This window comes from Pelophylax lessonae, assembly GCF_965119305.1.
Source record: "Pelophylax lessonae genome assembly, chromosome: 6".
NCBI classification, from domain to species: Eukaryota; Metazoa; Chordata; class Amphibia; order Anura; family Ranidae; genus Pelophylax; species Pelophylax lessonae.
Genome location: NC_138773.1, coordinates 93,869,338 through 93,895,278, shown reverse-complemented (window position 1 = coordinate 93,895,278; position 25,941 = coordinate 93,869,338). Strand labels below are relative to the sequence as shown.

Genomic DNA, 25,941 nt, shown 5'->3' with positions numbered 1-25,941 from the left:
TCTTTTGTGTATAATAAAGTCTACCATTTTATTGTGAACATCAGTGTCTAGTGGCATTCATAGTCCCACACCTTTGGGGATTTTTTGTATACATATTCATCGGGATGATGGCCACTAGCACTGGGTACTAGGTGTTGGGATCAAATTTCTCTGACCAAATATTTGATGACGAAGATATTTCCCTTCCTTTAGGCACTGTGTACCAGTGGGATTTACAGTAAGTCCAAGCCTACTATGGAACAAGGTGGGAGTATTGTATTTGGCAGCACTCCCTAGAGGGCAATGAGGAACAGAGCACTAACTCATTAGGTGGACTAGTAAAGGGTGGAAGGGGATCCCTTTGCTTGTTTACTGCACATACCAGGCAGATTGCAACTATTCGTTTGGAGGAAAAAATTTTAGCCTTCGCTCTGCCAAATCAGTCCAACAATATTTCTTGAATTGTTCTTTTGAGGCATGGCTGAACTTTGAGCGCTGCCTTAAAATATTCCAAAATTATACAAGGATATAAAACATGATGCCCTCTGGAGCTGGTCTCCAGGCAAACAGTTAAATACACATAAAAATACATATATGAGAGCTGTTTTACCTGCCAAAGGATTTGGATTTCTGTCCATTTGGCCCTGAGAATTACACAGCTCTGCCGAGCAACACAACCCCACATGGTAAGGGAGGGAATATGCTCTTTCTCTGCTGTAGTTTCACTATTACAGATCTCCCCTCTACCCTCACTGTGACTGAACTGTAAAAGGAGAGGCTGCACACTAATTAGCTCATCTCTCAATCTGCCCTTTCCTCCTATAGGCATGGCCCTCCACTGTAGTGAAGAAGAGGTCCCTCAAGCTGCACATCACTGCAAATACACTAATGGAGAAGTATTTGGCAGTCTCAGCCTGGGCTCTAGCCAGGCCACGTCCCCAACTTGTTTCGCTCTCCCCCTTCCTGGAGCTTAATCGTGGGTCCTCCACTGCAGCATCTGATACCAGGTCAAATTCAGGTACTTACACTGCTTGCATGTATTTTAAAAAATACATTTGATGATGTATTAATATTTTCAAAGCTGCATTATTTTGTGTCTTTTCTAGTTTTATATTTTTTTGCAACACAATATATAACGTTACCTATAACTCTCAGGATCAGAAAGTCAAATATCAGAACATTTATATCTGCTCCTCTAGAGCAGCTTTTCTTAACCTTTTCAACACAGAGGAACCCTTGAAATTAATTTCTGGTCTCGGGGAACCCCTGCTAAAAATTAAAAATCTACAACTCATGCCACATTGGTGTGACAGTCAATGGGAAGAATGCTCCTTACTCTTGTCATGATTGGGAAGAATTACCCCCTTACAGAAAGCTAAAAGGAACAATGGTGTCATTGGAAACTTATCTGAGAGGCAGAAATTGCCCATTTCTCAAGGGACCCCTAGCAACCTCAGGAGGAACCCTAGAGTTCCACAGAATCCTGGTTGAGAAACCCTGCTCTAGAGAGTGGTATAATGGTAGAAAAAAGGTCAATGTTTCCTGAGCTGCAAATATTTTGAGACATCACAGCATTTCTGCCTTTGCAACTGAACTGAAGTTCATCTTTAAGCCACCTATAGGGACTCTAGGCTTGAATCTGTGATATCCATTAGTGCTGTCCTAATTTGGAAACAGCATTTTCTGTGCATGACTTTTCTGCTTGTATGCTGATGATGATGGTAAACTTATACTAAGCTGCTTTATGGGTATTTTACGCAAATAATTATTGTTATTATTATTCAGGATTTATATAGAGCTAACAGTTTGCATAGAGCCTTACAGTCTAAAGGGAAACAGTACAGTTGCAATACAATGAAATACAATAGGGTTCAGAGGGCCCTGCTCATAACAGCTTACAATCTAATAGATTTCACAAATAATTTGATCCCGTTTGGACTATGAATAATATATACAGTATACATGATATGAGCTAAATTGTTTATTTGATTACTCGCTTGGGGTTCTTTAATGAATCCAATTGACATTAACAGCAGTAAACCTTTGGACTTACCTTTTCCACAGGTTTGGAGGACATGTATGCCTTTTCATACCATTCTAGTGTGCCTTTCTGAAAAACAGAAACTGAAGTCACTGATTTGGTAAACAAATCCCCTACACATTAATTCATTTTACTCAAAGCCAGAATTTAACTAAATAGATATTTTAAAATCTTACTCAGCACTGCGTGACTTCAGCGTCTCCAACTAATGTAAAATAATTAGCTTCATGTCATTTGAGAAGAGTAAATAGTGAAGTCAATGAGCCCAGCATTGGACATTGAATATTGTATAGAATGTACACAGAATACATACAATGGCATACAGTAGTCTATTCATCTGTTCATGGCTTGGCTTTCCTTTGCAGTAAAATGGGGTGAATGATATTGTGAACAAACATGAATGTAAAGGTAGGGATACAAACAAGAAAAAAAAAATTTAATTTTAAATGCTTTATCGTGTATGCATTTCTCTTCCTATCATAAATAAAGATACTTTAACACTCTCATTTCTGTGGTTATTAAATTATTCTGGAATTCAGGTGGTAAAGGGCTGTACTGCAAGCATGGTAGAGGTTCTATAAAAATCGAATGATTGCTATAGTGGGGCAGCTTCCTATTGGAGCCAGAACAGGGTCACTGGGAGAGACAGCATGTCCAGTAACAGGATATAAAAGAATTGGTCCAGAGTTGAGTTTTAGTTTGGCCCAATAAAGGGTCTGTCAAGAGCTAACAGCCAACGTGTTTCAGTAATAGCACAAATCCTTCTTTATCAGGGCTATAATATAACAGAAACAGATGGGTATGTTATTTTCATTACACCAATGTATCAATACATGGATTCCATTAGAATAATTAAAATAATAAATCCTGAATGTATTTTAATAATATTTTAGTGACAAGTAAAAATTCATACTAGGACCAATTTATATGTCTTGAAGCTCCATGCAATGTGATCATTAGATACACCCCCTGCTCAGGGTTCTTTTACATTATACTGTCCTTAAAAAATGAATTGTATATAGTAAATGTAAGTTAATATTAAAGTAGTTATAAAGGCAAAAGTTTTTTTTTTTACCTTAATGCATTTCTTGTATTAAGGGAAATAACCTTCCCCTGCCTTTCCCATCCCCACCCCCCCCCCTCCAAACATTTACCCGAGTCCTACTTTGATCCATCACTGTGCCTGTCTTCAGCTCTTTACTCCCCTGTTCCAACTATCACAAGATTCAATGAAAACAATGGGAGCCATTGGCTCTGGCTGCTGTCAGTCAAATCCTGTGAGGAGGGAGTGGGGGCGGGGCCAAGCTGCGCTATGTGTATCTATGGATGCACCCGAAGGTGTGGCCCCATAGCACACTGCTTGCTATGGGGGCACACGCAGAGGAGAAGGAGCCTGACAGCGCCAGTGGGGGATCCCAGAAGAGGAGGCCAGGGGCCACTTTGTGCAATACCATTGCGCAGAGTATGGAAGTATAAATCTTTTTTATTTTATTCCAAAAAAAAAAAAACATTCAACTTTTCAACTGCTTTAACCCCTACCCCGACAGTATGCAAATATGCGGCCTCTCGGCGGGTGGGCCTTGGTGTCAAGCGGCCGCACATTTTCCTTCAATAGGCAAATACAGCTGTGCCGGGAGCGTGTGCCCAGCGTGTGCTATCACAGTTACCGCCAGCTAACAGAAACCTCACAATTACTGCTTGCGAATGGGAGCTTTGCAATCATGTGACTGCCGTGACAGCCAATCACAACGTTCGCATGCTCCTAAACCCTACCCCCGCCTCCCGGCATCCTAAACTCCTTAGGGCTCTTTCACACGGGCGGTCCGATCAGATCCGCCTGTCAGTTTTTTAGGCGGATCTGATCGGATGCCCCGTTTAGCCCTATGGAGCAGCGGATGTCAGCGGGGACATGTCCGCTGGCACCCGCTGCCATCCGCATCCGATCCTGTCCGTGAAATCCGGACGGATGGAAACCCTATTTTCCATCCGTCCTGGGGATCGGATCGGATGGGATCGTATGAGAACGGACAGGCGGTCCGCTCTCATCCGATTCCCCATAGAGAGCAGCGGGGGCTGTGACACCTCCCTCTCCGCACTGCAAGCGGAGACGGAGCTGTCATCCGCCGGCTCAGCGAGGATCGCGGATCGATCCTCGCTGAGCAGCACGGATCCGTCTACGGAGGCAGACCGTGTGAAAGAGCCCTTAAGGTGCCAGCTTCAAGGGGTTAAGTAACTGAAAATAGTAAGCTAATATTACAAAGAATATGTAATGCATTTCAGAAATACATATTTATATATGGTATGTGTGTTAAAGTGAGCAGTTTTAAGTACAGTAAATTTCCAACCAAAACTTTCTTTCTCACTTATTGTCACGGTGGCAATGGTTTTCATTGACAGAAAGTGAGAGAATATCTAAAACAGTAACAAAGACAACAATAAAGTAATTATAGGATTAGGAAGGCTAGAACCCCTGACAGTTTTTTTGTCGTCTATGTAACTGATTTTTCCTCACTTCCTCTTGAAATTTTCACCATGACATTAAAGAGGAATCTTTAAACGGAGCACCGTATAGTAGTAAAAGCCCAGCAGGGGCTCCAACTTTTCACACTTTATCCAAAGCTAAAACAAATGTTTTGGCTGTACTTACACACCAATATAAATATTCTTGTGTGATAGCGTATATTAAAAGCCCCGTAATTCTGTTCATGCTGCCCCCCTGTACTCATTACATATGGTAGACATGATTTTTAGGCCCCCTCAGCTAGGTTGGCTCATGAGGGATATTAACCATGGTTGTATGAATTGTTTATGCATACCGCATTTACCACCTAAATTGTAAAAACAGTTCATTTTTTAAAGATTTTATTTTTTTAAACACGAATTCTAGCAGACCCCTAAATAAAAGAATGTGTTGTTTCCAAATGTTCTGGCGGAAGGCTGGAATTTAGGGCTTTCTTCCCTCCTCCTATAGCCTGTTTGCCTTTTATTAAGTAACCAATTCAGACTTATGTGAGCATGCTGGAACACAATTAGGGAGACAGTCAAAATGTATTGCTGTATGATAGGTTTTCTTTTTTTCACAGCATTTCTTTGTGGTGGTAAATTTCCCCTCAATCAATCCAATTGTGCTCTTGCATACCATACTTAGAAAATAGCATGCAGACCTATTAGAAGGTAAACTGGCAGTCCTGACTCAGCTCTTGAATCAGTTAGGACACAAAAAGTGTTTTTCCTTTTTCTCAATACAGGAAATAAATTCACATTTAACTGCAGACAACAAAAGGGAGAATAGAGAGAGCAATAAATCCCAACTGCAGTAAAAAAAAATAAAAATTATAGTTTTGTTTAGAGTTGTAAAGACTTAAGATTCTGTCTGTTAACTTACTGTCAGTCAGTAGTAATTCTAGTGGAGTGAAGAGAGTGCCAGATATATGGTTGAGAGACCAGTTCAACATGTTTTGGGGGCTTAGACCCACATAATAAAAAACTATCAATAAATGGTTTATTACATATTGTTAATACTCACTCACTAGGAGATTCATTTTCTGCAAAAAATCTGGTTCATCCTGCTGCTCTCTATCGCCACCTTCTGTCCATGTCCCCAATTCAGATTAGGGATTTTACAGCTGTGGTGGCAACTCTGCACATGCTCAGTTTTCAGTGAGTTTCAATGCTGAGAATTTCCTCCCTATCACATCTGAGCAGTCCATGTGACTATAGAGTCACACATGTCGGCGTATACACAGTGGTAAATGAAAGCCCACTGCCTCCTTCCTCCTCCATGCCCACTAACCAAGTAAACACAATGGGGGTGGGATATTACATGTAGATTAATGGAGACTGCACCTCCCTCCAGACACAGGTTAAAGGAGCGTGACACAACCTGTGTGTGGTAGAAATTCGCCCACACCATGTTATTTCCACAAAATAATAAATATTTAATTTCAAATATATATTTGTGTGCCAATTTAAAGAGAAAGTAAAGCAATGTTTTTTTTTTTATGACCTGCAAAGTAAAGGCATAATGCAATGCGTGCTAGCACATTATGTGAAACTTACCTTCAAACAAAGCCCTCGTTGTCACCGCTGGAGGACGCATCCATATTCAACCGTCTTCTTTCTGGGTCCACAGACTCCGGCTGTGTGACTGGCCGGAGCCCCGTGATGTCACCAGTGACACCACCAGTCATGGCACAGGGCTCTGAAGAAAAACAGCACGGGTGGCTGTTCCTTTAGAGCACATGCGCCGATAATGTAATCAGCTGCATATACAGTAAATATCCTATTTACAGTACCCATAGGTAAGCCTTATTATAGGCTTACCTATAAGTACAAATAATCATTGCAAGTTTATTTCCTCTCTTTAAAACAGTTTATTGATATTATTTTTGTATTTTTAATCTGTATTTTAAAGGCTTTTTTTTTTTTTTGAACATGTGACCAGCAGCAGAGGACTAGAAGCTCCTCCTGCTTATGTTTCCCTGCAGACAGGCTGGGAAAGAGCTGGATTACGTGACAGCTGTATATTGAATAGGAAAAAAGTACTTAGATGTTTTTTATTATTAAAATAATTACAGTGCCATCATCCGCATACAGAAATAGAAGGGACAATGTAAATGAATCAGTGTGTGTTTAGTATAACTTTAACCAACTCACCTTCATGTGTGTAAATACAATATACATGATGATGAACTATGTACATTGTATATTGCTGTGTATATATACAGTGTATGTAATGTACAGTGCTAACTACCAACCCACCAATGACATAATACAGGGGCTACTTTGTCAGAACTTGCATGCATGCACATTTTTGTGTGTTCCTGTGCTAGAATAATACCTTTAAGACAGTTGCTATTTCCAGGTGCAGTTCATTATGAAAGGGGCAGACCGTCTTAAACGCTTGCATATTTTGGATTTGGCTGAGACACCTGCAGCAGGCAAGAACAAGGTGTGAGCACAACACTTCTGACACATTTCTGCAACAGAATATTTATGTAGCCGAGAGTTACCTTAGCATTAATTCCAGGCGACTAATGACTGTTGTGTTAAGGACAGGGAAATTGTCCCTCAGCTTCTTCAGCAATAATAGACAATATTCAGTGAAGAACGTGAAGCTTTCAGCTAAACTTTCTACCTGGAATGTTAAAAAGAAAGAGATCTAGAGTTAATGCAGAGACTCTCTCAGAAACTGTACTCAGATAATAAGAACTGATATATACTATACAATTCAGACTTTTAAAATTGAATTCAACTGTTCAGATGTTTTATGTTAAAATGAAAATAAAGAAGAATTCCAGGAATGGATATTTTATGTACTAATGTAACTATGTATATACCATACCTGACAGATGCCCCTGGAAGCTGTAAATCACTGAAGTAGACACCATCCTGCCTCTCTGCCTCATCCAATCAGAGAACGCTTTGCATTTATTCAGAAGAAGCAAAGCATTTTCTGAATGGTGCTTATGCTGGCTGGTCGACCTCCTCTGATCAGAATGCAACTTGGTAGCTACTCGGCACAGGATCTGGAAGTAAGTAGAGATCACAAGAGTAGCAGTGTCTACTATTTTTAGCTTCCAGGGGCATCCACCAGGTATGGTGTATGCATAATTACGTTGGTCCAACCTTTGTAAGAAATCTCACTTAATGGCCACCTACTACAAGAAGTAGATAGTAACTTCTCCAGTGGCTGTGGGGAGCATGCTATTGGAAACACTCTAAAGTGTAAGATAGAGGTAATGCCTGCAGCTCTTGAAGAAAATAATCATTTTCTTTCAGCCTGAGAGAGAAAAGTATTTGTCTGCTTGTAGCGCTATCCCCCAAATGGGCTGCTGGTATTAACTGGTTCTTTGCCAAAATGTAGAGGCTGCCTGTCTACCCAAGTACCAGTCCCCTCTTTCTGCCTCCAATGAAGCAGTCTAGGGGTTGACGCTTAAGATGTATTGCTTAAAGACACTTTAACAAGAGAGGGGCTAGGGCGTTGGATACTCCAAAATGATTACCAAACAGCTATTTGAAGAAAATCTTCTCTATGTTATATGTGAATAGAGATTAGTCTATTCCCCCAAAGCTAGGGATCACGAGGCAAATTTCTGAGCAGTTCAGGGTCCCACACCTGAAAAACAAACAGCCTGTAGAAGGAGCTGTTGCTCCAAGCGCGTAGCCTGCTATTTTCTGCTATTCTCTGCCCGCCCGACTGTTCCTGCTCTTCGTCTTCCGGTGACGTCACTTCCGCTTGCGATCCATGCTGGTTTTCTTCCTGGTGCACAGGACAACCACAGGAGCTGGACTCACCAACATGCAGCTCCATGGATGGCGTGGTTAAAGAAAGGGAGGGATCGAAGCGGCTCCCTCTGCCTATCCCATTTGATGAGCCTGTGAGTTTTTAATATATTGTGCGACAATAAATTGCCTGTAATACTACACTTAGGTGGCGCTTCCCCATCTTTCTCCCTCTTTATCCCACAGCTGAAGACCATGGGACAACTCTCTTTGGCACCTGATTAGTGTGCACTGGTGCAGAACTGCTGGTACCCAGTGCAGTTTCCAGAACACTACACAGTCACAAAGATCACTTTAGGGTCCCCAGGACATCTGCCACCTTCCAACTTCCTCCGGACATGGTCCAGTGAGTGAGACGGCACCTCTCCGGGACCAGATCCCCTGGGGTGAGGTCCCACAATCAGTTTCTTGCAAAGTCCATCCAGGCCCTCAGTTCTAGCACTGCTGAGGCCTCCAGAACAGCTGCACAGTCCATGGGATGAACAAAAAGTGAGGAATAAAGTTCCTGAAAGAGGGTACAACTGAAGGTCCAGATGGTATGACTAAAAATGAAAATCTTTATTAAACATCATAGAAAACACTGCCAGTGTTAAATGTGGCCATGATATAGGCTTAGGTAATACCTGCAGGTGCAATTACCTGTATTTCATAGAACCCTAATGGTAACCAATACACATTAGGGGTGGGAACAGCAAAAAAATCCCCAAGGCTAAACAGTAGCCAACCAGGCAGCAGGAGCTCAACCAAAACAACTGGAGCCCACCTGAAAAAACAATACTCCCTCAAAGAGGATCAGGTCCTCTCAACAGCAGCCAGCAAAACCTTGCGGTCAAAAGAAGCATCCGCAGATGCCAACACATCCACTTTACAAAACTTTGTGAAAGTGTGCATCGACGACCAGGTGGTCACCTTGCAAACCTGCGTCACTGACGCCTGATGATGGAATGCTCAGGAGTCACTACGTGCCCTAATAGAATGTGCCTTAACAGGGAAAGGAGGAACCTGACCCTGATGGAATAGGCCTGAATCACAGTCTGTCTGATCTATCTGGAAATTGGTACTTACAAAGGTACATCAGATGTTTTATTGGCTCTGGTAAGGAGATTTGTTTGGCACTGTGGTGTGGTTTGCTGCTCATTCACTCTGAAGCTGGTGTTGGGATCTCGTCTCTTCATTTTCATCAATGAATATGGACTATCATGTTTTTGTTTTTTAGTGCTGCATATGGACTTTTACAATTTCCTCCTTCGGATGTTTAGGCCTGGGACACAGGGAAGGCAACACAATTTCTTCATTCAAATAAAAATCAGAGACAACCTTTGGAAGAAACGACGGACAGGGGTGAAGAACCACCTTATTTCTGTAAATCACCAGGTAAAGTGATCGACAAGATAATGCCGCCAATTCCAACACCCTTAGCACAGAGGGGAGAGCCACCAAAAAGGCCACCTTCTGGGACAGCGTAAGCAAGAGAAGTCCACGGGTCCATGAACCAGTGAAGATGTCCCCCCACCCCCGATATGGGTGAGTGTGCACCTTCATGTTGAAGGAGCCTTGTCCGTGGGTCTGGAGAAGCCTGCCCTCAGTTTGCCAGACCAGGTTCGTTTGGATCCTCCAGCGGAGGCCCTGAAAGGCTTTGAACCCTTGTCAGTCGACCCTGAGAGACGAAAAAAACATCTTATGAGCCGAGAAGAAAGGTTCACGTCTATGACGAGGTTCCTTGTCCTTAGTAGCCTGCGGAAGAAAGGTGCTCTCCCCCCCCATGAAACCTTTTATGAAGTCACCCAGGGTAGCACCAAACAGGTGATCTCCTTGAAAAGGAACATCAGTCAAACCCCCGCGGGCCCCCATAGTGCCTGCCCCCACCCCGGGAGATGGACCAGACCACCCAGACAGCCCCAGCATATGTGGAGGGGGGATAGGATGGGGGACAGATGAGAAAGGGGGGTGCCTGACGAGAAGGAGGGGAACTCAGGGGTCCGACTGTCCTAAGGAAGGGTCCTTGTCCCCCACAAAACCATCCAGGGAGAGGGGGGACAGCTACTCACCATACCAGGAACCAGACGGGCACCGCTCCAGACAGAACCCCTCTACATCGAAATGGGGGGGGCTGTCATCCAGGAGGAACGCTGCGACTCGGGCCAAGACCCGGTCGTATGCAATCTCACGAGGCGTTTAACTCGCAGGCCAGCCCCCGTCTAGTGGGGCTATTTTGCGGCCAACCTAGCGCGAAGCTGAGGCCTGCGTGTGCTCGCTGGCCAGACTGGGGGGTCCACTGGATCTAGATTATCCAGCCCGTCACCCAATCCGGCAGTTGGTTATAGATCTCACAGGAAAAAAAACAGGAGAAAAATATTTTTATCTAAAAAGAAAACGTGCTAGGACCAAAGATCCCAGCAAGGAACTAGGTCCTTACTCCTGGGGAAAAAAACTGAGTGCCTATAGCAGAGTAAGGGAGTATACCCCTTGGACTGTCCATGGGCGTAGCCAGACTTTTTTTCTGCCTAGTGTACTACTCCTGTAGGAGGCAGTATAACCCAATGGTTATAGAGATCAGAAGCTGTGTCCGTCAATGAACAAAAGAGAAAACCCTGTTTAAAGATCTGGTTTAGATACCCCCTGTGCTTTTTTTACATCTAGCATTGTGGTATTCGCGCTGTTTTTAGATTCTAAGATTCTCCAAGAATTGGCTGGAGCAGGAAAAATAATCAGGCTGGTTATTCGAATCTCCCCTCCTAATCTATGGAAACTTTGTTCAGAGCCTGGGAAAACCTGAAAAGGCCAAGACAAACAATCACTCCCTGCTCCCATGATTACCGAAGAAACTATAATCTAACTTTACCTAGCATCCTACACTAGGAGGATGCTACATGCTTATTCTACACGGCTCCCAAAGTTTAGTTTTGACATTTAGGTGACAGAGTGGCTTTAAGATTTCTTTTAATCTCAAAATAAATTTTTGTATTCTTGCTCCTAAAAGTTGTAATTTTTGGATAAAACAGCTAAGTTTATTTGCCTGAATTACTAAAGTAATTAAGAATCTTCACACGTTAAATAGTGTTATTATTCGTCCAATTATCTAGTCATGCACAAATTAAATAAGTAAAACCGAAATTAGTTTTTCACATCATTGGATAACCGAAGTGAATATTCACACAATTTACTGTATGAAAATTCTAAATTTCTTTGGTAAATCAACCTCAGTGCATCTGTATCTTCAGTTTTGGCACTAATTTATTGTTGGTTTCCAAACTCCCCTTCAAGCATTGCTTTTGTAAAGCTGTACTGTGCACAACCAACAATGACAGTCAGATGCGCTTTTCTATGGCCACTGCTGTAAAACTGTTTTAAGTGATCACCATAGCAACCAGCAACATTTTGAAAAGCGGAAAGGTGCAGACAAAATAAATAATATGGAAAAAAGGTAACTGAATATAACCTAAAAATGTAAAGGAAGAAGACAAAATAATAAAGAGAAACGCACAAACTTTAAACTAGGGCTTGTCTATTGTATAAGAAGGCTCTGTGAAAAGCCTGTGATATTAATAGTTATTCTGTTACATCCATCTGCAGTTCCTGTTGTCCCAAGAAAAAGGAGAACTTCCTCTAATCAAGCCCCAAAATCAGAAAGTGGCTGCCAATAAAAGACTTTTCATTATTTTGCTTTGTGACAGATTCCCTTTAAAGTGAACTTGTGAAAAGGCTTTGGACACTCAAGTATTTGCAAATTCTTATACAAGCAGCAAATGATCTTCAAAACAAGCCTTGACTGACCTCTCTAGCTGCAGAAATTGCAGAGTAATTCATCCTCAAATTCACAGCAGAAGGACTGAAGCACCAGGGGACCTCCCCTCTGTAGGCATGGGCCAAACACGCCCCTGTTCAGTTCACAGTAGAACTCCAGAGCAGGGGAAATGTTCTAACCCGAATGGCAAACCCTATTGATGTCTGAGGGAGCTGAACAGAAAAAAATCAAAAATGCCCATTTTGAAGGCTTATATGCAAGTAATTGACCACTAAAAGGGTATGGGGGTCTGGGTACTACCCTGGGGGACATGTATCAGTAAAAAAAAAAAAAAAAAATTTTGTTAGGAGCAGTGACTGTATTTATGTTTTAAGTGCAACAATAAAAATTCCTTTGAATATAGTGCCTAGGCCGGGGATCCTCTCAATGTGCCTGTAAAGTTGCACATCTGTAGCATGCATAAAACATGCTACAGCAAAATGATATTTCTAAAGAAAAAAACAAAAAAGAGTCATATCCCATTTTAAATGACTCGCGGTTACAATTGCCAGCATCGGGTTATTGAAAAAAAATAAGGAAATAAATGGCCTAGGGTTCCCCCCAGATTTTATACCAGGCCTTATCCAGGCATTCTTTCCTGACCTGCCAGACTGCATGCCCAGGTAAGGGTCTGGTATGGATTTTGGGGGAGACCCTTCGCCGTTTCTTTTTTTCATTTTGGCACAGGTCTCCTTTCCAATTCCATACCAGGCCCAAAGTGCCCACACCGTTTTTCACGTAATTTTTTTTTTTACCGCTTTTTTTTTCTTATTAGCTGTCAGCGGGAAAACCCATTGACAGCTGATGACTCGTCGGTTGTTAAGGGCGCCGCTTCCTGGCCCTGCTCCTTAACAACCAGCTTACACTGCACCCTGATTGGGCAAAGTTCTGCCCAATCAGGGCACAGAATGCACTGTGCAGCGCTCATTGTATTGCTGGGTGTTCGTCGGGGTGAACACCCGGCGAACACCCTGCAAATTCTGGTTTTCGGCGAACGGCCAAACAGGCAAATGTTCGCCCATCCCTACCCCTCTGCAGATAAGCTTACCCTGCACCCTCCTTCCAGAACACCTGCTCTGTTTTTACAATAGAGACTGGAAGGCTGGCAGACTGCCTGGTCACTACTGGAAGGGGCAGAGTGGCTGAGAGATAAGTGTCTGAGAACTTCAGTGCTTCTACTGTGAATCTACAGTGTATATAAACCCCAAAATAAAACTTGATATACTGTATTGCATATTACCAATCCTTAAATGTGGTAGCTGCATTCGTTTTTTTTTTTTCACCTGGTGTTTTGACCACTAACACACATCATATCTTAGGGTGGTGACTAACAAATTTAAGCTAAACTCCAGCTAACACTTTAAGGCTCTAGGAGCTGAAAAAAATATGGAAAAAGGCTGGATAAAAAATGCTCAACATTAGCATTTTTGCCAGCGTTTTTATGATTTTGTGCCTGTGTATTTCCGGCATTTAGCAGTATATAGCGTATTGTTAAGGAGCGGGCAGCCATCTGTCTCCTTTACCACTTTTTTGGTGACTGAGTAGGGGTACTATGTACCCCACACTCATTCACATGGGGTCTCCAAATTCTAATAAGTCACCCCCTTGAACCCCCACAACCACCTAACATAGGGACAAGGTGCTTTGGGAGGGGACAGACCCCCTGCCCCAAAGGATTCCCCCCATGTTGAGAGAGCAGGTGGCCTGGTATGGCTCAAGAGTGTCGGCACCCCCCCCCCCTTCTTTCCTGGCCTTCGGGGCTGCATGCTTGGATAAGGGTCTGGTATGAATTTTGCGATTTTTTTTTTTTACATTTTGCCATGGGGTTACTCTCAAAATCTATATCAGACTGGAAGGGTCTGCTATTAATTAGGGGGGACCCCCATGCAATTTTTTTTCTCAAGTTTTAATTGCCAGCAATTTTTTTTTGTTTCCATTCAGCGGGAAACTGATGAGTCATCCGTTGTTAAGGAAGCGGCAGCTGGCTTGCCGGCCCGCTCCTTAACAACCAGCTATTCACTGATTGTTAGGGATGCTGGCGACAGCCTGCTACAGAAAAATAACACTGGGCACCGGCGCTTAGCAGCTGTTAGCAGAACTTAGGAGCCTTCAGTGTTTTTTCTGCCAGCAAATCGCTCCCAAATATGGAAACAAAAGAGTTTTTTTTCTGCTCCTTAATGCTTAAGTCTAAAAAAGCCTCTAGACTAAAATAGTGTGCATGGATATATAGGATAATACCATTTGCTTCTAGAGGCAAACAAACATTCAAAAGCTGCTGCTAGGAGGGTTTTTTTTTTTTTTACGTTAGTGTGCATGGAACCTAAAGCAGTTACAGCAATCTTTTTTTTTTTTACCATTTGGGATAAAGGTTTTACAAAATTAAATAAAAGCTGTCCATTGTAAGACCCCCTGTCAGTGAAAAAATGCTTTGTCTCATCCATCTAACTGCCACTTTAGCTGGGCAGCTTGGTCTGTTAAAGAAAGTTGAAAACTAACAGACTTACAGAGTTGCTCTTTTTTTCTGCCCAAGCAGTTAAGGCAAAGGCAAGAAAAACAAACTAAATAGAAACAAATATAGATTTACTGTGTTTTTAAATCAATATACTGGCATTCCAGTCATGCATTTCATGGCTGTGTACTAAATACGTGATGCTTCAGATCCATGACTGATTTGGCGGTAAGCTTGCAAACAAGTCACAAATCAAATTTGTTGTACTGAGATCTCCCTGGCAGTGCTACTAGCCAAAGAATGGTTTGGCAATCTCTCCAATACAGTTTCATGAAAGACAGAGATGGGAAATTGCATAAATTGTAATTTAATTGGGTAATTAAAAGAAAGAGAAAAATGTCCACTGCTAGACACTGGATGTTATTCACAAACTCAAAATGGAATTATTCCACTTGCCTATTTAAACTTACCACGTGGTCTATCAGGAGTGCTCAAGCTTCAGTCATAAGTGTGGATGTCATCCCTGATACTCACAATTTCAGCCAGTTTTGATAGTATTATTTTATGGAAGCAATAATCGGTTCCCAAAACATCAGTACATTCAGGAAGAAATTATGAGGTTTAAAATAAGATAAGAAACTAATCTCATGTCCCTTATAATGGGCCTTATCTGAGACCAACCTCTCACATTACATCTTGATTTGAATGGTTCTGGCTCGCAGAGGATGGTATGCTGCAGGTTGGGAGGGGAGGAGGTTGTTACATTGTATATAAAGTTTATCAATGTTATACCAACCCCCCCATAAAAAAAGGCACATTTTACCCTCATCACAAGCATTTCAGGCCATGCCTTTTTTATCCATTTTTTTGTTGACCATGGATGGATCGAAATTCAGGATTTATGTTTTAGCAAGGGCCAGCTGAATTTTGATCTATGTGTGGCTGTCCCTATTCCTCAGAAGTCCAACTTTAGATTGCCTTTTGATAAACAAGAATGTTAGAAAACTTTTGTCAATGAGCAACTGCAGCCACTGATCAGTGTATTCTGACAGCTGAGAGTCCTTCTGTTTGAATACAAAGCCTCAGGGGTGGGGGGAGATCAGGCGGTATGTGCTCGATTTCACGAACTGTATTCATGTTTTTATTTATTTTTGACCCTTTTTGGAGAATGAGTAGATTCACCCCAAAAAAAATATATATTTTTTTTTAGGTGAATCTACTCATTCTCCAAAAAGGGTCAAAAATAAATAAAAACATGAATACAGTTCGTGAAATCGAGCACATACCGCCTGATCTCCCCCCACCCCTGAGGCTTTGTATTCAAACAGGACTCTCAGCTCTCAGATTTCGATAAGCCCCCACCTGCAGACCCCCACACCCACTGCCCAGGGTTGTGGGAAAGAGCCCCTTGTCCCTATCAATATGGGGACCTGGGGGCCAGGTGTTTTTTTGGGGGGGTAACCCCCTGTACCAAAGCAACCCCCAAGCATGTGGCCTGGTAAGGTTCAGGGGGAGGGGTGTAATCACTCACCCCCCCTTTCCTAACCTGCCAGACTGCATGCTCGGATAAGGGTCTGGTATAGATTTTGGGCAGGGAAGCCCACACATTTTTTTTTTTTTAATTTTGGCATGGGGTTCCCCTTATGCAGTTTTTTTGTTTTTCAATGTAATGGCAGCACTTTTCACATTTTGATGTTTGTTAAGGACACTTCGGCTGCCCGCTCCTTAACAACTAGCTATTGTGAATATACCCCTCTGCCCCAAAGCAACCCCCATGTGGAGGGCACATGGCCTGGTAAGGTTTGGGGGGGGGGTCTCGCTCATTCTTGACCTGCCAATGCTGCATGCTCGGATAAGGGTCTAGCATAGATTTTGGGGGACCACAGAGCCCCCCTGCCACAAAGCACCCACCTCGCCATGTTGAGGGCGTGTGGCCTGGTATGGTCCAGGAGGGGGTGGGGGCCACTCTCTCATCCTCTCCCCTTTCCTGACCTGCCGGGCTGCATGCTCGGATAAGGGTCTGGTATGGATTTTGGGGGGGAACCCCACGCCATTTTTTTTTTTTCATTTTGGTGTGGAGTTTCCCCTCAAGATCCTCAGAGCTCAAGGCGCAACAAGTCGGATCATCATGATCGGACTTGGATGCGAATTCTATTAAAATCAATGGACCTAAAGCTTTATCAAAAATGGCTCATAGGCAACCATTGATTTTGAATAGAGGCAGAAAAACGCTGCTAAACGCTAACGAGGCTAAACGGCATTAACACCAAAGGAAAAAGTTACAAAAAGCACGTTTTTACAGCTGCATTTCCTGTCGTTGGTAGTGGCTCTGCAGCTCCTTTTTTTTAAATGCCCTGTGTGCGTGAGCCCTTAAAAGCAAAAGACTTACTGGCTGGATCATTTAATAAAAAAAAGGAAAGAAGGCTTATAAATTAATCTAATGCAGCCATCACATCTAAGTGGTAAGTTGCATTATAATAAATGTTTGCTTTTGGGTTTTATACCTCTTTATTTATTATAGCATGGTATGACATCTGTGATTAGACCATAGACCTTTAACTGGTATAAGAGAAACTGCCAACCATTCATGCCAAGCCCATCAATGCTTCTGAAATGTTAAATACTTTCATGTAAACAGCTTCTGCCAAACACATAAAAAAGTGGAACATTTTAGCTGTTCGGCAGAGACTACCCAAGGTATTTCAGATTTTTATTTGGTTCATATTTGAAATAACAGTGAAAAAAGAAAACTGACTAGAAAAATATAGAAGGAAATATGTCTGATATATTTGTTCATAGCACATACCAGCTCTTTTGGACACATAGAAGGATCCCACTGTTCTTCAACCGTCTTCAGCAGTGCTAGCAGATAACTGTAGTCCATGGGGTGCACTTGGTGGTGTTTGCTGAAAGCTTGCCATTTTCTATTAATTAACAAGAAAGTAGGTCAATTCTTCTGAAAAGTGACAAGGCGACATCTCAAACCACAGTCTCATTTTGGGCAAGTTTGCTTGAATGTGCCCAGATACAATGAAATCGGAAAAACTCAACTGAGCAGACATTAGGTATAAAGGCTTTATAATACATCATAATTTTGTTTTTACACGTGGGGCTTGAGTTAATTCTTTTATATTGAGTAGGTTCAGTGCTGAAACACTTTTCTGCTGTGTATACCTGGGTGAGTATGCTTTTTAAAAGTAACCTTTCCCTTTGACCTGCTGACAGAGGGACGTATTTATCATGACGCTGATCATTACTCAAAGCAAAAGACTGAGGAAATCCTGTGAGTGCAGGGTGTTATAGACCCATCCACTAAAGGAGGTGTCAACACAGCTCACATACACTGATGCAGATTTCTGCATCACTCATGAGTGCCTACTGACAAGAGAAGATCGAACAATAAGGAAGACCCTGATCATCATCAGCAAGTGACCAGCCTGAAGACATTTGAAAAGGTTATTATTAAAAAAAAGTAATCATAAAATACTGCTGAGGGGCATCTAATGGGGAGGGGGAGCACTGGAGGAGTTGGGCTTTCAATTGTGTAGCAATGCGCAAAAAATGTACATTATGGCCAATGATCCAGAGGGACCGGTGCCTAATCTCCTGCTTTGGGGTGTTAGCCGGGGGAAGGAGATGCAAACAAGTTGTGTTTATTCATAATGCCATGTGGTTATGTTTTCTTAGATTCTGATCTGTTTGTACACTTGTTAGCATAGGGATGAAATTGATTAAATAATTACTGTATTATGTGGATTTCCCTTGTCCTAAAGAAGAGGGCAGGACATGAGAAACGCATTGACAACTTATGGTATACCCCTTTGTAATCACGTATATTATCTATGGTCATAATTGTTGAACTTTGTGATATCTTTTTGTAGTCATGTATCCAGTATGTAGTTATGACAGATGATAGACATGTATCCGAACTTTGTATATACTAGGATTGTTAGTTTTAAACTACAGGATGGTAAGTTGTTACTCCCATGTTCCACTTAAGCCCCGGAAGATTTTACCCCCTTCCTGACCAGGGCCTATTTTGCGATTCGGCACTGCGTGACTTTAACGGACAATTGCGCGGTCGTGCGACGCTATACCCAAATTAAATTGACGTCCTTTTTTTTCCCCACAAACAGAGCTTTCTTTTGGTGGTATTTGATCACCTGTGCGATTTTTTAGATCATGCGCTATAACAAAAAAAGAGCGACAATTTTGCAAAAATAACAATATTTTTCACATTTTTTATATGAAATTCCCCCCCAAAAAAATGTAAAAATCTAAATTTTTTAACATTTTAGGCCAATTTGTTTTGTAATTTTTATTGTTTTTTTTTTTTAACGAGTAATGGCGGCGATCTGCGATTTTTTTTGCTGCGACATTGCAGCGGACAGATCGGACCCTTGACTGACATTTTTGACACTTTTGGGGTTACCAGTGACATTACTGCAGTAATCAGTGCTATACATATGCACTGTTACTGTAAAAAAGACACTGGCAGGGAAGGGGTTAACTTTATTAGAGAGGCAGTGGCTATGTGTGTCCCTAGGGGCGTGCTTCTTACTGTTGTGGGATGTGGCTTTTCATGTAACAGCAGAGATCTATGGTCCTACATAGCAGGACTGTATGATCTCTGCTGTTACACAAGGGAGAATGACAGGCGGCTTTGTTTACATTAGCCGTCTGCCTTTCTCCCTCTGTAACCGACGATCGCGAGTGAGCGGCGGACATAGGGTCCGCCGCTCACACGCGCGGGGGGTCCGTGAGCGAGCGGGGGCGTGCCTCCGGCGGCGCTCGCTCGCTCCCTAGAGCCTCACAGGCTAGTGATGTACCCCTACGGCACTTTGCCTGTGAGGGGCTGACTGCCGCCGTATATAGTCGTGCAGCAGTCGGCAAGTGATTAAGGGTTGTGGTATATGGTGAACAATAATTACATTTATTTTTCTATGTTTTGTTGTTTGGTTCTTTGCTATCAGACATACATGGTTATCCACTCATGGCTCTTTCTGCCATGGTCTTTGAACCTGCCGTTATTGGCGATAAGCACAGTATAAATAACAAGTCCATTGTTCCTAGATCTACTGGCAGAGAATACACAATTGGAGATTTCATTCATTGTGGCACAAAGAATGTTGTGGAATACATAGCATGCACACTCCAATATGTAGGATGCACCTCCAGATCGCCTAGGATCAGGATGAGCGAACACTATAATGGTGCAGCTTATTCAAATAACAGGAATCTTTCTAATGTATCAAAACACTTTAAACATGTGGACGCTGGAAATATGGAATCTTTGTATTTAGTGGTGTGGAAAGGGTTAACAAACTTCCCCAGGGAGGTGATCTCCACCATAGACTACTTGAGTGATAGGTCTGGTGGATATTTACTCTTGGTATTAGAACCCCTGCAGGTATGAATTTCAGGTGGGATTTAGATTGATTTCTAAAATAAAATTAAACAAATAATATAAAGTATTGATTGCACTGGATGTTTTATATCTGCTGCTTCACCCTTTTTGTTTTAATTCATTAAATGCTTTCTTTTTGCTGTCGGGCACAACATCAATCTAAATACAATCTTGCATAAGCCTATTGTTTTGCATGGTGTCTTTTTAATATGCTGAATGTTTTCATAGTATTGTAAGCCCACATTTGATATGAATAAAATCCAGTGCCGCTCTTTTCTTTCATCTGTCAACTTTTTTATTTTATTTGAATAATTGTTTTATTGACACTGCCCTTCCTCATATGAGGTTTGTAGTGTAATTGTTCTGTCATTCATTTTGTGAATATGCTGTGAACAAGACTGTATGCCGAAATGCGTCAGCTTTTTTTAATCTTGACCTTTATGGAGCGAATAAAGATTTTCATGGGATTCTGGAGTTTCCGGCTACATCTTTCTTGGACCTTCGTTCTTTGGTTGCATGTGCTGATATGCTTGACAACCTCAATTTATTTTTATAGAGTTGTTTTTTCTTTTTTTTTTTTTTTTAAATCAGCGAGATCAGCGTTTAAATCTTAGCTAAACAACTAAGCTTCTGACCAAGCTGCAACACCTACACTGAGAGCCCTGTAGGGACTAGACTTAGAAGTCTGAGTTTGAATGTTCCAATCATTATTCCTATACTTTACTCACACAAAATGTGTATTTCCTTTGTAGATGTCTTTCTTTTTAAACTGTTGTTCACAAGAATGGTTGTTTTTAAAAGCTGCACTCTGGGAAAGCTCTATATAAAATCAACCTATTATGTCTTAATCAAAGCAACATGTGATGATGAGGCAAAATAGTTTGCCGAGTAATATAACCCCTCTGGTGTCTAGAACAGAATAGTAAGAACCCTCCAGGTGTTGCCGCTGAATCAATAAGTATCCAGCATGCCCCTAAAGTGGATTAGATGGATGTGCCAGTGCTTTATTCCATATCACTGTAGTACATGAATCAATGGGATCTGACATTTTCTCTCACTAGCTCTAGATGTCATTCAGAGGATTTAATAAAAGTTCTATGCAGTTCATTTGAGGTGTAAGCCGCTGAGGCAAAATATAGCTTCTGACAAGATAAATGTCAAAAGTAAGAGGCACCTGGATAATGTTGTATCCAACAATGGGTTTATGTCTTGATGGTTATAGGAGACCATCCTCTGGATTTTGCTTGTTTAGTTGTACATTGAGGTACTTTTCCCCTGATGTTTCCTTTTGTATCCCTCCGTTCTCCTGGTAATTGACCAGTATCGAGCCTGGTCAGCTCTTAACCCATTTCATTAAAGAAAAGTAAAGAATTTTTTTAAAATTTTTTTAGAGAGGATGTATTTGAAATTGCACCATTTTCCTCTTTTTTTTTTTTATATTTGAATAAGCGGAGTTCCACCCTAAAATTATACTTACCTCCATCTTCTTGCTCCGGGTCACCTGAAAAACAAATGGATAATCGCAATTTTTTCCGAAGAAGACGGAAGAGGATCGCGCTGGCTTCAAGCTGCCCACACCTGAGATGGCAGCGCTGGACAATACATTTTCAAGGTAAGTATTTCTTCTAAAAGGTAAGTGCAACCCGGGACAGATCAGAGGCTAGCCATTGTGGAATGCACTAGCCCTGACTGTCCCGGGGCATTTATGCATTTATTTTTTTATTAAAAAAACTTTCCCAGGGTGGAACTCCGCTTTAAACTTGTATTAGCAGAAATGTAATATATTGCATCTTACCAATCTCTAAATGTGGTGCCTGTATTCTTTTACTTTTTTTAAACTTTTTCCTTTATTTTCACCTGGCAATCTGGACGGTAACACACTTCCCGTCTTAGAGTGGCTCTTCTCTGGATGGAGGAGCAACGGAGCCACTCTTGCACAGCAGCATTAGCAATCTAGAGAGAGGGTAGTTTTAAATGCATTACAGGTTTATGGATTTAGGGTCCTTTCACACGGGCTTTCCGCCTGGTGGACTTTGTTTTGCTCAGGAGGGATCGATATGCCGATCCCCGCTGAGCAGGCGGGTGATAGGTCCGTCTCCGCTCTGTGTGCTGAGACGGATCTGTCAGATCCTCGCTCTCCTTGGGAGATCAGATGAAAATGGACCGCCTGTCCGTTTTCATCCGATCCTATTTGATCCAATGCTCCAGACGGATGGAAAATAGGGTTTCTATCCGTCTGGATTTCATGGACAGGATCAGATCGGATAGCAGCAGTTGTCAGCGGACATGTCACTGCTGACATCCGCTGCTCCATAGGGGTGCATGGAGTATCTTATCAGGTCTGCCTGAAAAACTGACAGGCGGACCTGATCGGAAAGCCGTGTGAAAGGGTCGCTAGATGGACTCGACCTACACGTTAAAGCCGAACTCCAGCTAACACTTCTTCAGCAGTTACAGCATAATTTTTTTTTCTTTTGGGATAAATATTTTACATAAATGAATAAAGGCTGACCATTGTAAGTACCCCTATCATGTGTTAAATTGTTTGTCTGTACCCTCCAACTGCCACTTACACTGGACAGCTTGTTCCAGGGGAGGACTGGGCCAGGGGGCAGGGGGGCAGTTGCCCCCTGGGCCACTCTGATGCCCCGTAAAAAGGCTGCACTGCTTCTGCCACAGACATGCCTAAAGGATTCCTGGTGAAGAAAAGTAAAAAGTCCTCACCACTGACCTACTGAGTGCAGGATGAAGACAAGGACAGAGCGCAGACCTCCCTCCCCTGTGTCTGAGCAGAGTTCCATGCCCCACTGGAGACTCTCCCCTGCCAGCCCCAACCGAGCTGTCTCAGCTCCCCCCTACTGCCCCCTGGCCAGATTCAGCCAGTGAGTAAAGAGTACCGGGAGCAGGGCTGCAGCCTGGAATGGGGGTCAGGAGGAGGACAGGAAGAGGGAGAGTGGGAGAGGGGGGCCGAGTCGCTGCACCATGGGCCTCTGGTTTGTAGTTGCCCCCTGGGCCGAAAGTTGCCAGTCTGCCCCTGGCTTGTTCTTTTAAAAGAAGTTGAAAGACAACTGGCTGGATCATCAGATGAAAGTAAAGGAAAAAAAATTAAAAAAAGGAAACTAATGCAGCAATTTTTTTAAATTGGTTGATGCATGGACTAGTGTCTTTTTTCAACCTGACTTTCTATGTAACTACATCTAAGAATTTGTTAGCTGCAATATAATTACACTTTTGTTTTAGGGTTTAAGGCCTCTTTCACATGGGCAGTTTTACAACCCCCCCCTCCTTAATTGCCCACCAATTGCCTACAATACAGCCAGAGTGGACTGTACACATGCTGTGGTTGGGATGCTTTGCTCTGAATTCTGAGTTGACAGGTACCACCTGTCAAATTCATCCACTCAAGTCAAACGTGCCACGGTTGCAGCACATTAGTCCCTTTGAAAAAAAAATACAAGCATTGAGGATGATTCTTGCATGCCTGAAAGCAACTACAAGTTTGAACCTAGATTTTAACTGCTTAAAAAAAAAAAGCTATTTTTTTTGTGACTTTTACATTTTTACAAGATTGCTCTTTAGAAGTTTTTAACGTTAGAAGCTTGTAGATTGCCCACTAGGACTAGAGTGGATTAGCCACCACAAAGACTCTAATTGCTTAACAGCTGTTGAGAGAAGATAACAGCCATACAGGGAATGCATTTTTCAATGATAGGCTTGGATTGTAAGAAGGATCAGTAAAGCACAACCATTGTGTCACACTCCAAAGGAGAAAGCAGAATTGTCCTATTTAATGAACAAATTTGGTTTTTCCCTTTGTAAATTCCAGAAAATAAAAGATTATTAAAACCAGGGCGGTTTTTTTAAGCGGGAGCACAGAGGAAAGCAGTTCTGGCACCTTATGTATTGAATGGAGTACTGGAGTGTGCTGGGGGATCTACTGATGCAGGCTGCAGGGGAAATCTGTTTCACTGTGGGGTCTATTGCTGCTGGCTGCTGGAGGGTCTATTGATGCTGGCTGCTTGGAGATCTACTGTAGTGTTGCTGGCAGGGTCTATTGTTGCTGGGGAGTATTTTGTTGCAGGGGGTCTATTGTTGCTGGGCGGAATCTATTTTTGCTGGCTGTAGGGGATCTAATTCACTGCTTTCTTGTTACGTTTAACAAATTCCATACTAATTATTATATTCTCTAAAATGGGCGACTTTGGGTGGTGTGTAGGGGATGGAAGCAAGAGACAGTACTCGGAGGTAAGTGGGGCAGGGGGGAACAATGGGTGACTTGGAAGGGGGGAGTACCTGCACCCTAAGAAAAAAGCCTTGATTAAAACAATAACAAATTGATAAGATTAATTCAATCTGTTGCATGTTCAGTATGTCTAAACATGTCAATTCACAATATTGTATTGCAGCATTGTGCTTGTTACTGAAACACACTGTGCATGTTGGTGCATTGCAGTGCCATTTATTCTGAATGGCCCCTCACCGCACCTTCCGAATCCACCCGGAAAACTGCAATGTTGAAAATGGTGCATGTCCAGTTTTTTGTGGATATTGGTTCATTGGGCAGCTCATGCAAATGAAAGAGCTGAACTCCTGTGACCCAATTTCAGCTCACAGCAGGCTAAAGCCCGTTGTTAGCTGACATCACTCAGCCAGTCCAGGCTATAGAAAGATCCTGACTTTACAGTCAGCATTCACCCAGATGCCTAGATTGGCAGCTGGCAGAGCCTCTCAGTGAGCTGCTGGCAGAATGAGCCTCTCCCATCCCCTTTACAGCCCAGCGCTCCAGTGAATGCTGGAGGGGCATAGCAGAGAGCTGGTGACTAGCAGTCACCGGCTCTCTGCAGACTGAATACCAAGAACCCAGAGATCAGCGTTTTTATATCACTTAGTTCTCGGTGTAGAGCCGGTGGGGGACAGCTGCAGCTGGGATTGGTGTTGCAGCCATCTAGGTGAGTATAATTGTTTACGTTTTGTATTCCTCAACTTCTCTTTTAATGCCATGGGCATTATGCTCTGCACAGATATATGTAAATGTAACCTCAAAAACCCTATACATTATATTTAACAGAATCCTGCTATCTTGTGTGAATGACACCTTATGTATAAAGCCTCATGCCCATAGGATGTCAAAAGCACAGTTTTACAGGTGTTTGACTTTTTTTTTTTATGTCTCTAAATGCCCCTCTATGTTAGCCTATGGGGGGATTTTCTAAAACTGGAGAGTGCAAAATCTGGTGCAGCTCTGCACAGAAACCATCCAGCTTCCTGGTTTTATTGTCAAAGCTTAACTGAACAAGCTGAAGTTTGAAGCTGATAGGCTACCATGCACAGCTGCACCAGATTCTAAGTGCTCCAGTTTTAGTAAATCTCCCCCTATGCGTCCATGTACAGTCACATTGGTATTTACAGATGTTTAAAGGCAGGAGCATTTCAAGGCAGAAAAAAACATCACTTGCATGTTTGTGCATTACTGCTAGACACGTTTAGGTCCATTTGCGTGTTAATGCATTCTAATGGCCAGAATAAATATTCTGGACCATTAGAATGCATTAATGCCAAATGTGTGAATACACATGAATGTGCATAAATGCACAAAAAACGTCATTAGGTGCATTGCTTAACCACTTGCCGACCGCTCACATTGGTGCTACTGCGGCAAAGTGGTTCGATTCCATCCAGCGACATTCCCCTCTCTCGCTTGCTCCCGCTGTATTCAGTTACGGCGGGAGTCGGGCCAGGGGAGGAGCAGCGGTGATCACCGCCGCTCTTCCCCGATCGTCGGGGAATCGAGTGTGGAGATCCGCCCGCTTGTGTAAACATAAGCGGGCGGATCTCCTAAGTGACAGACAGGGTCAGATTGCAGGGTTCAGCATAGCTGAACCTGCGATCTGTCCCTGTGTCACTCAGTCACCTCCCCCCACACACGTCAGTAAGCACCAGGCATACATTACCCCTCCCTCTCAAATAAAAATGAACCCCTTCCCTGCCAGTGTCAT

At 42.6% G+C, this 25,941-nt stretch overlaps 1 protein-coding gene across 1 annotated transcript in view; it reads right to left on the bottom strand.

The window, feature by feature from the left end:
• Positions 1-25,941, bottom strand: part of BAIAP3 (BAI1 associated protein 3) — a 599,530-nt gene that overhangs the window by 102,247 nt on the left and 471,342 nt on the right. The window contains exons 15-18 of the mRNA XM_082260275.1: positions 17,345-17,462; positions 7,033-7,157; positions 6,861-6,951; positions 2,033-2,089 (exon numbers count right to left, since the gene is read on the bottom strand). Of these exons, the coding sequence (XP_082116401.1) occupies positions 2,033-2,089; positions 6,861-6,951; positions 7,033-7,157; positions 17,345-17,462 (391 nt within the window). The remainder of the gene's footprint in view (positions 1-2,032; positions 2,090-6,860; positions 6,952-7,032; positions 7,158-17,344; positions 17,463-25,941) is intronic.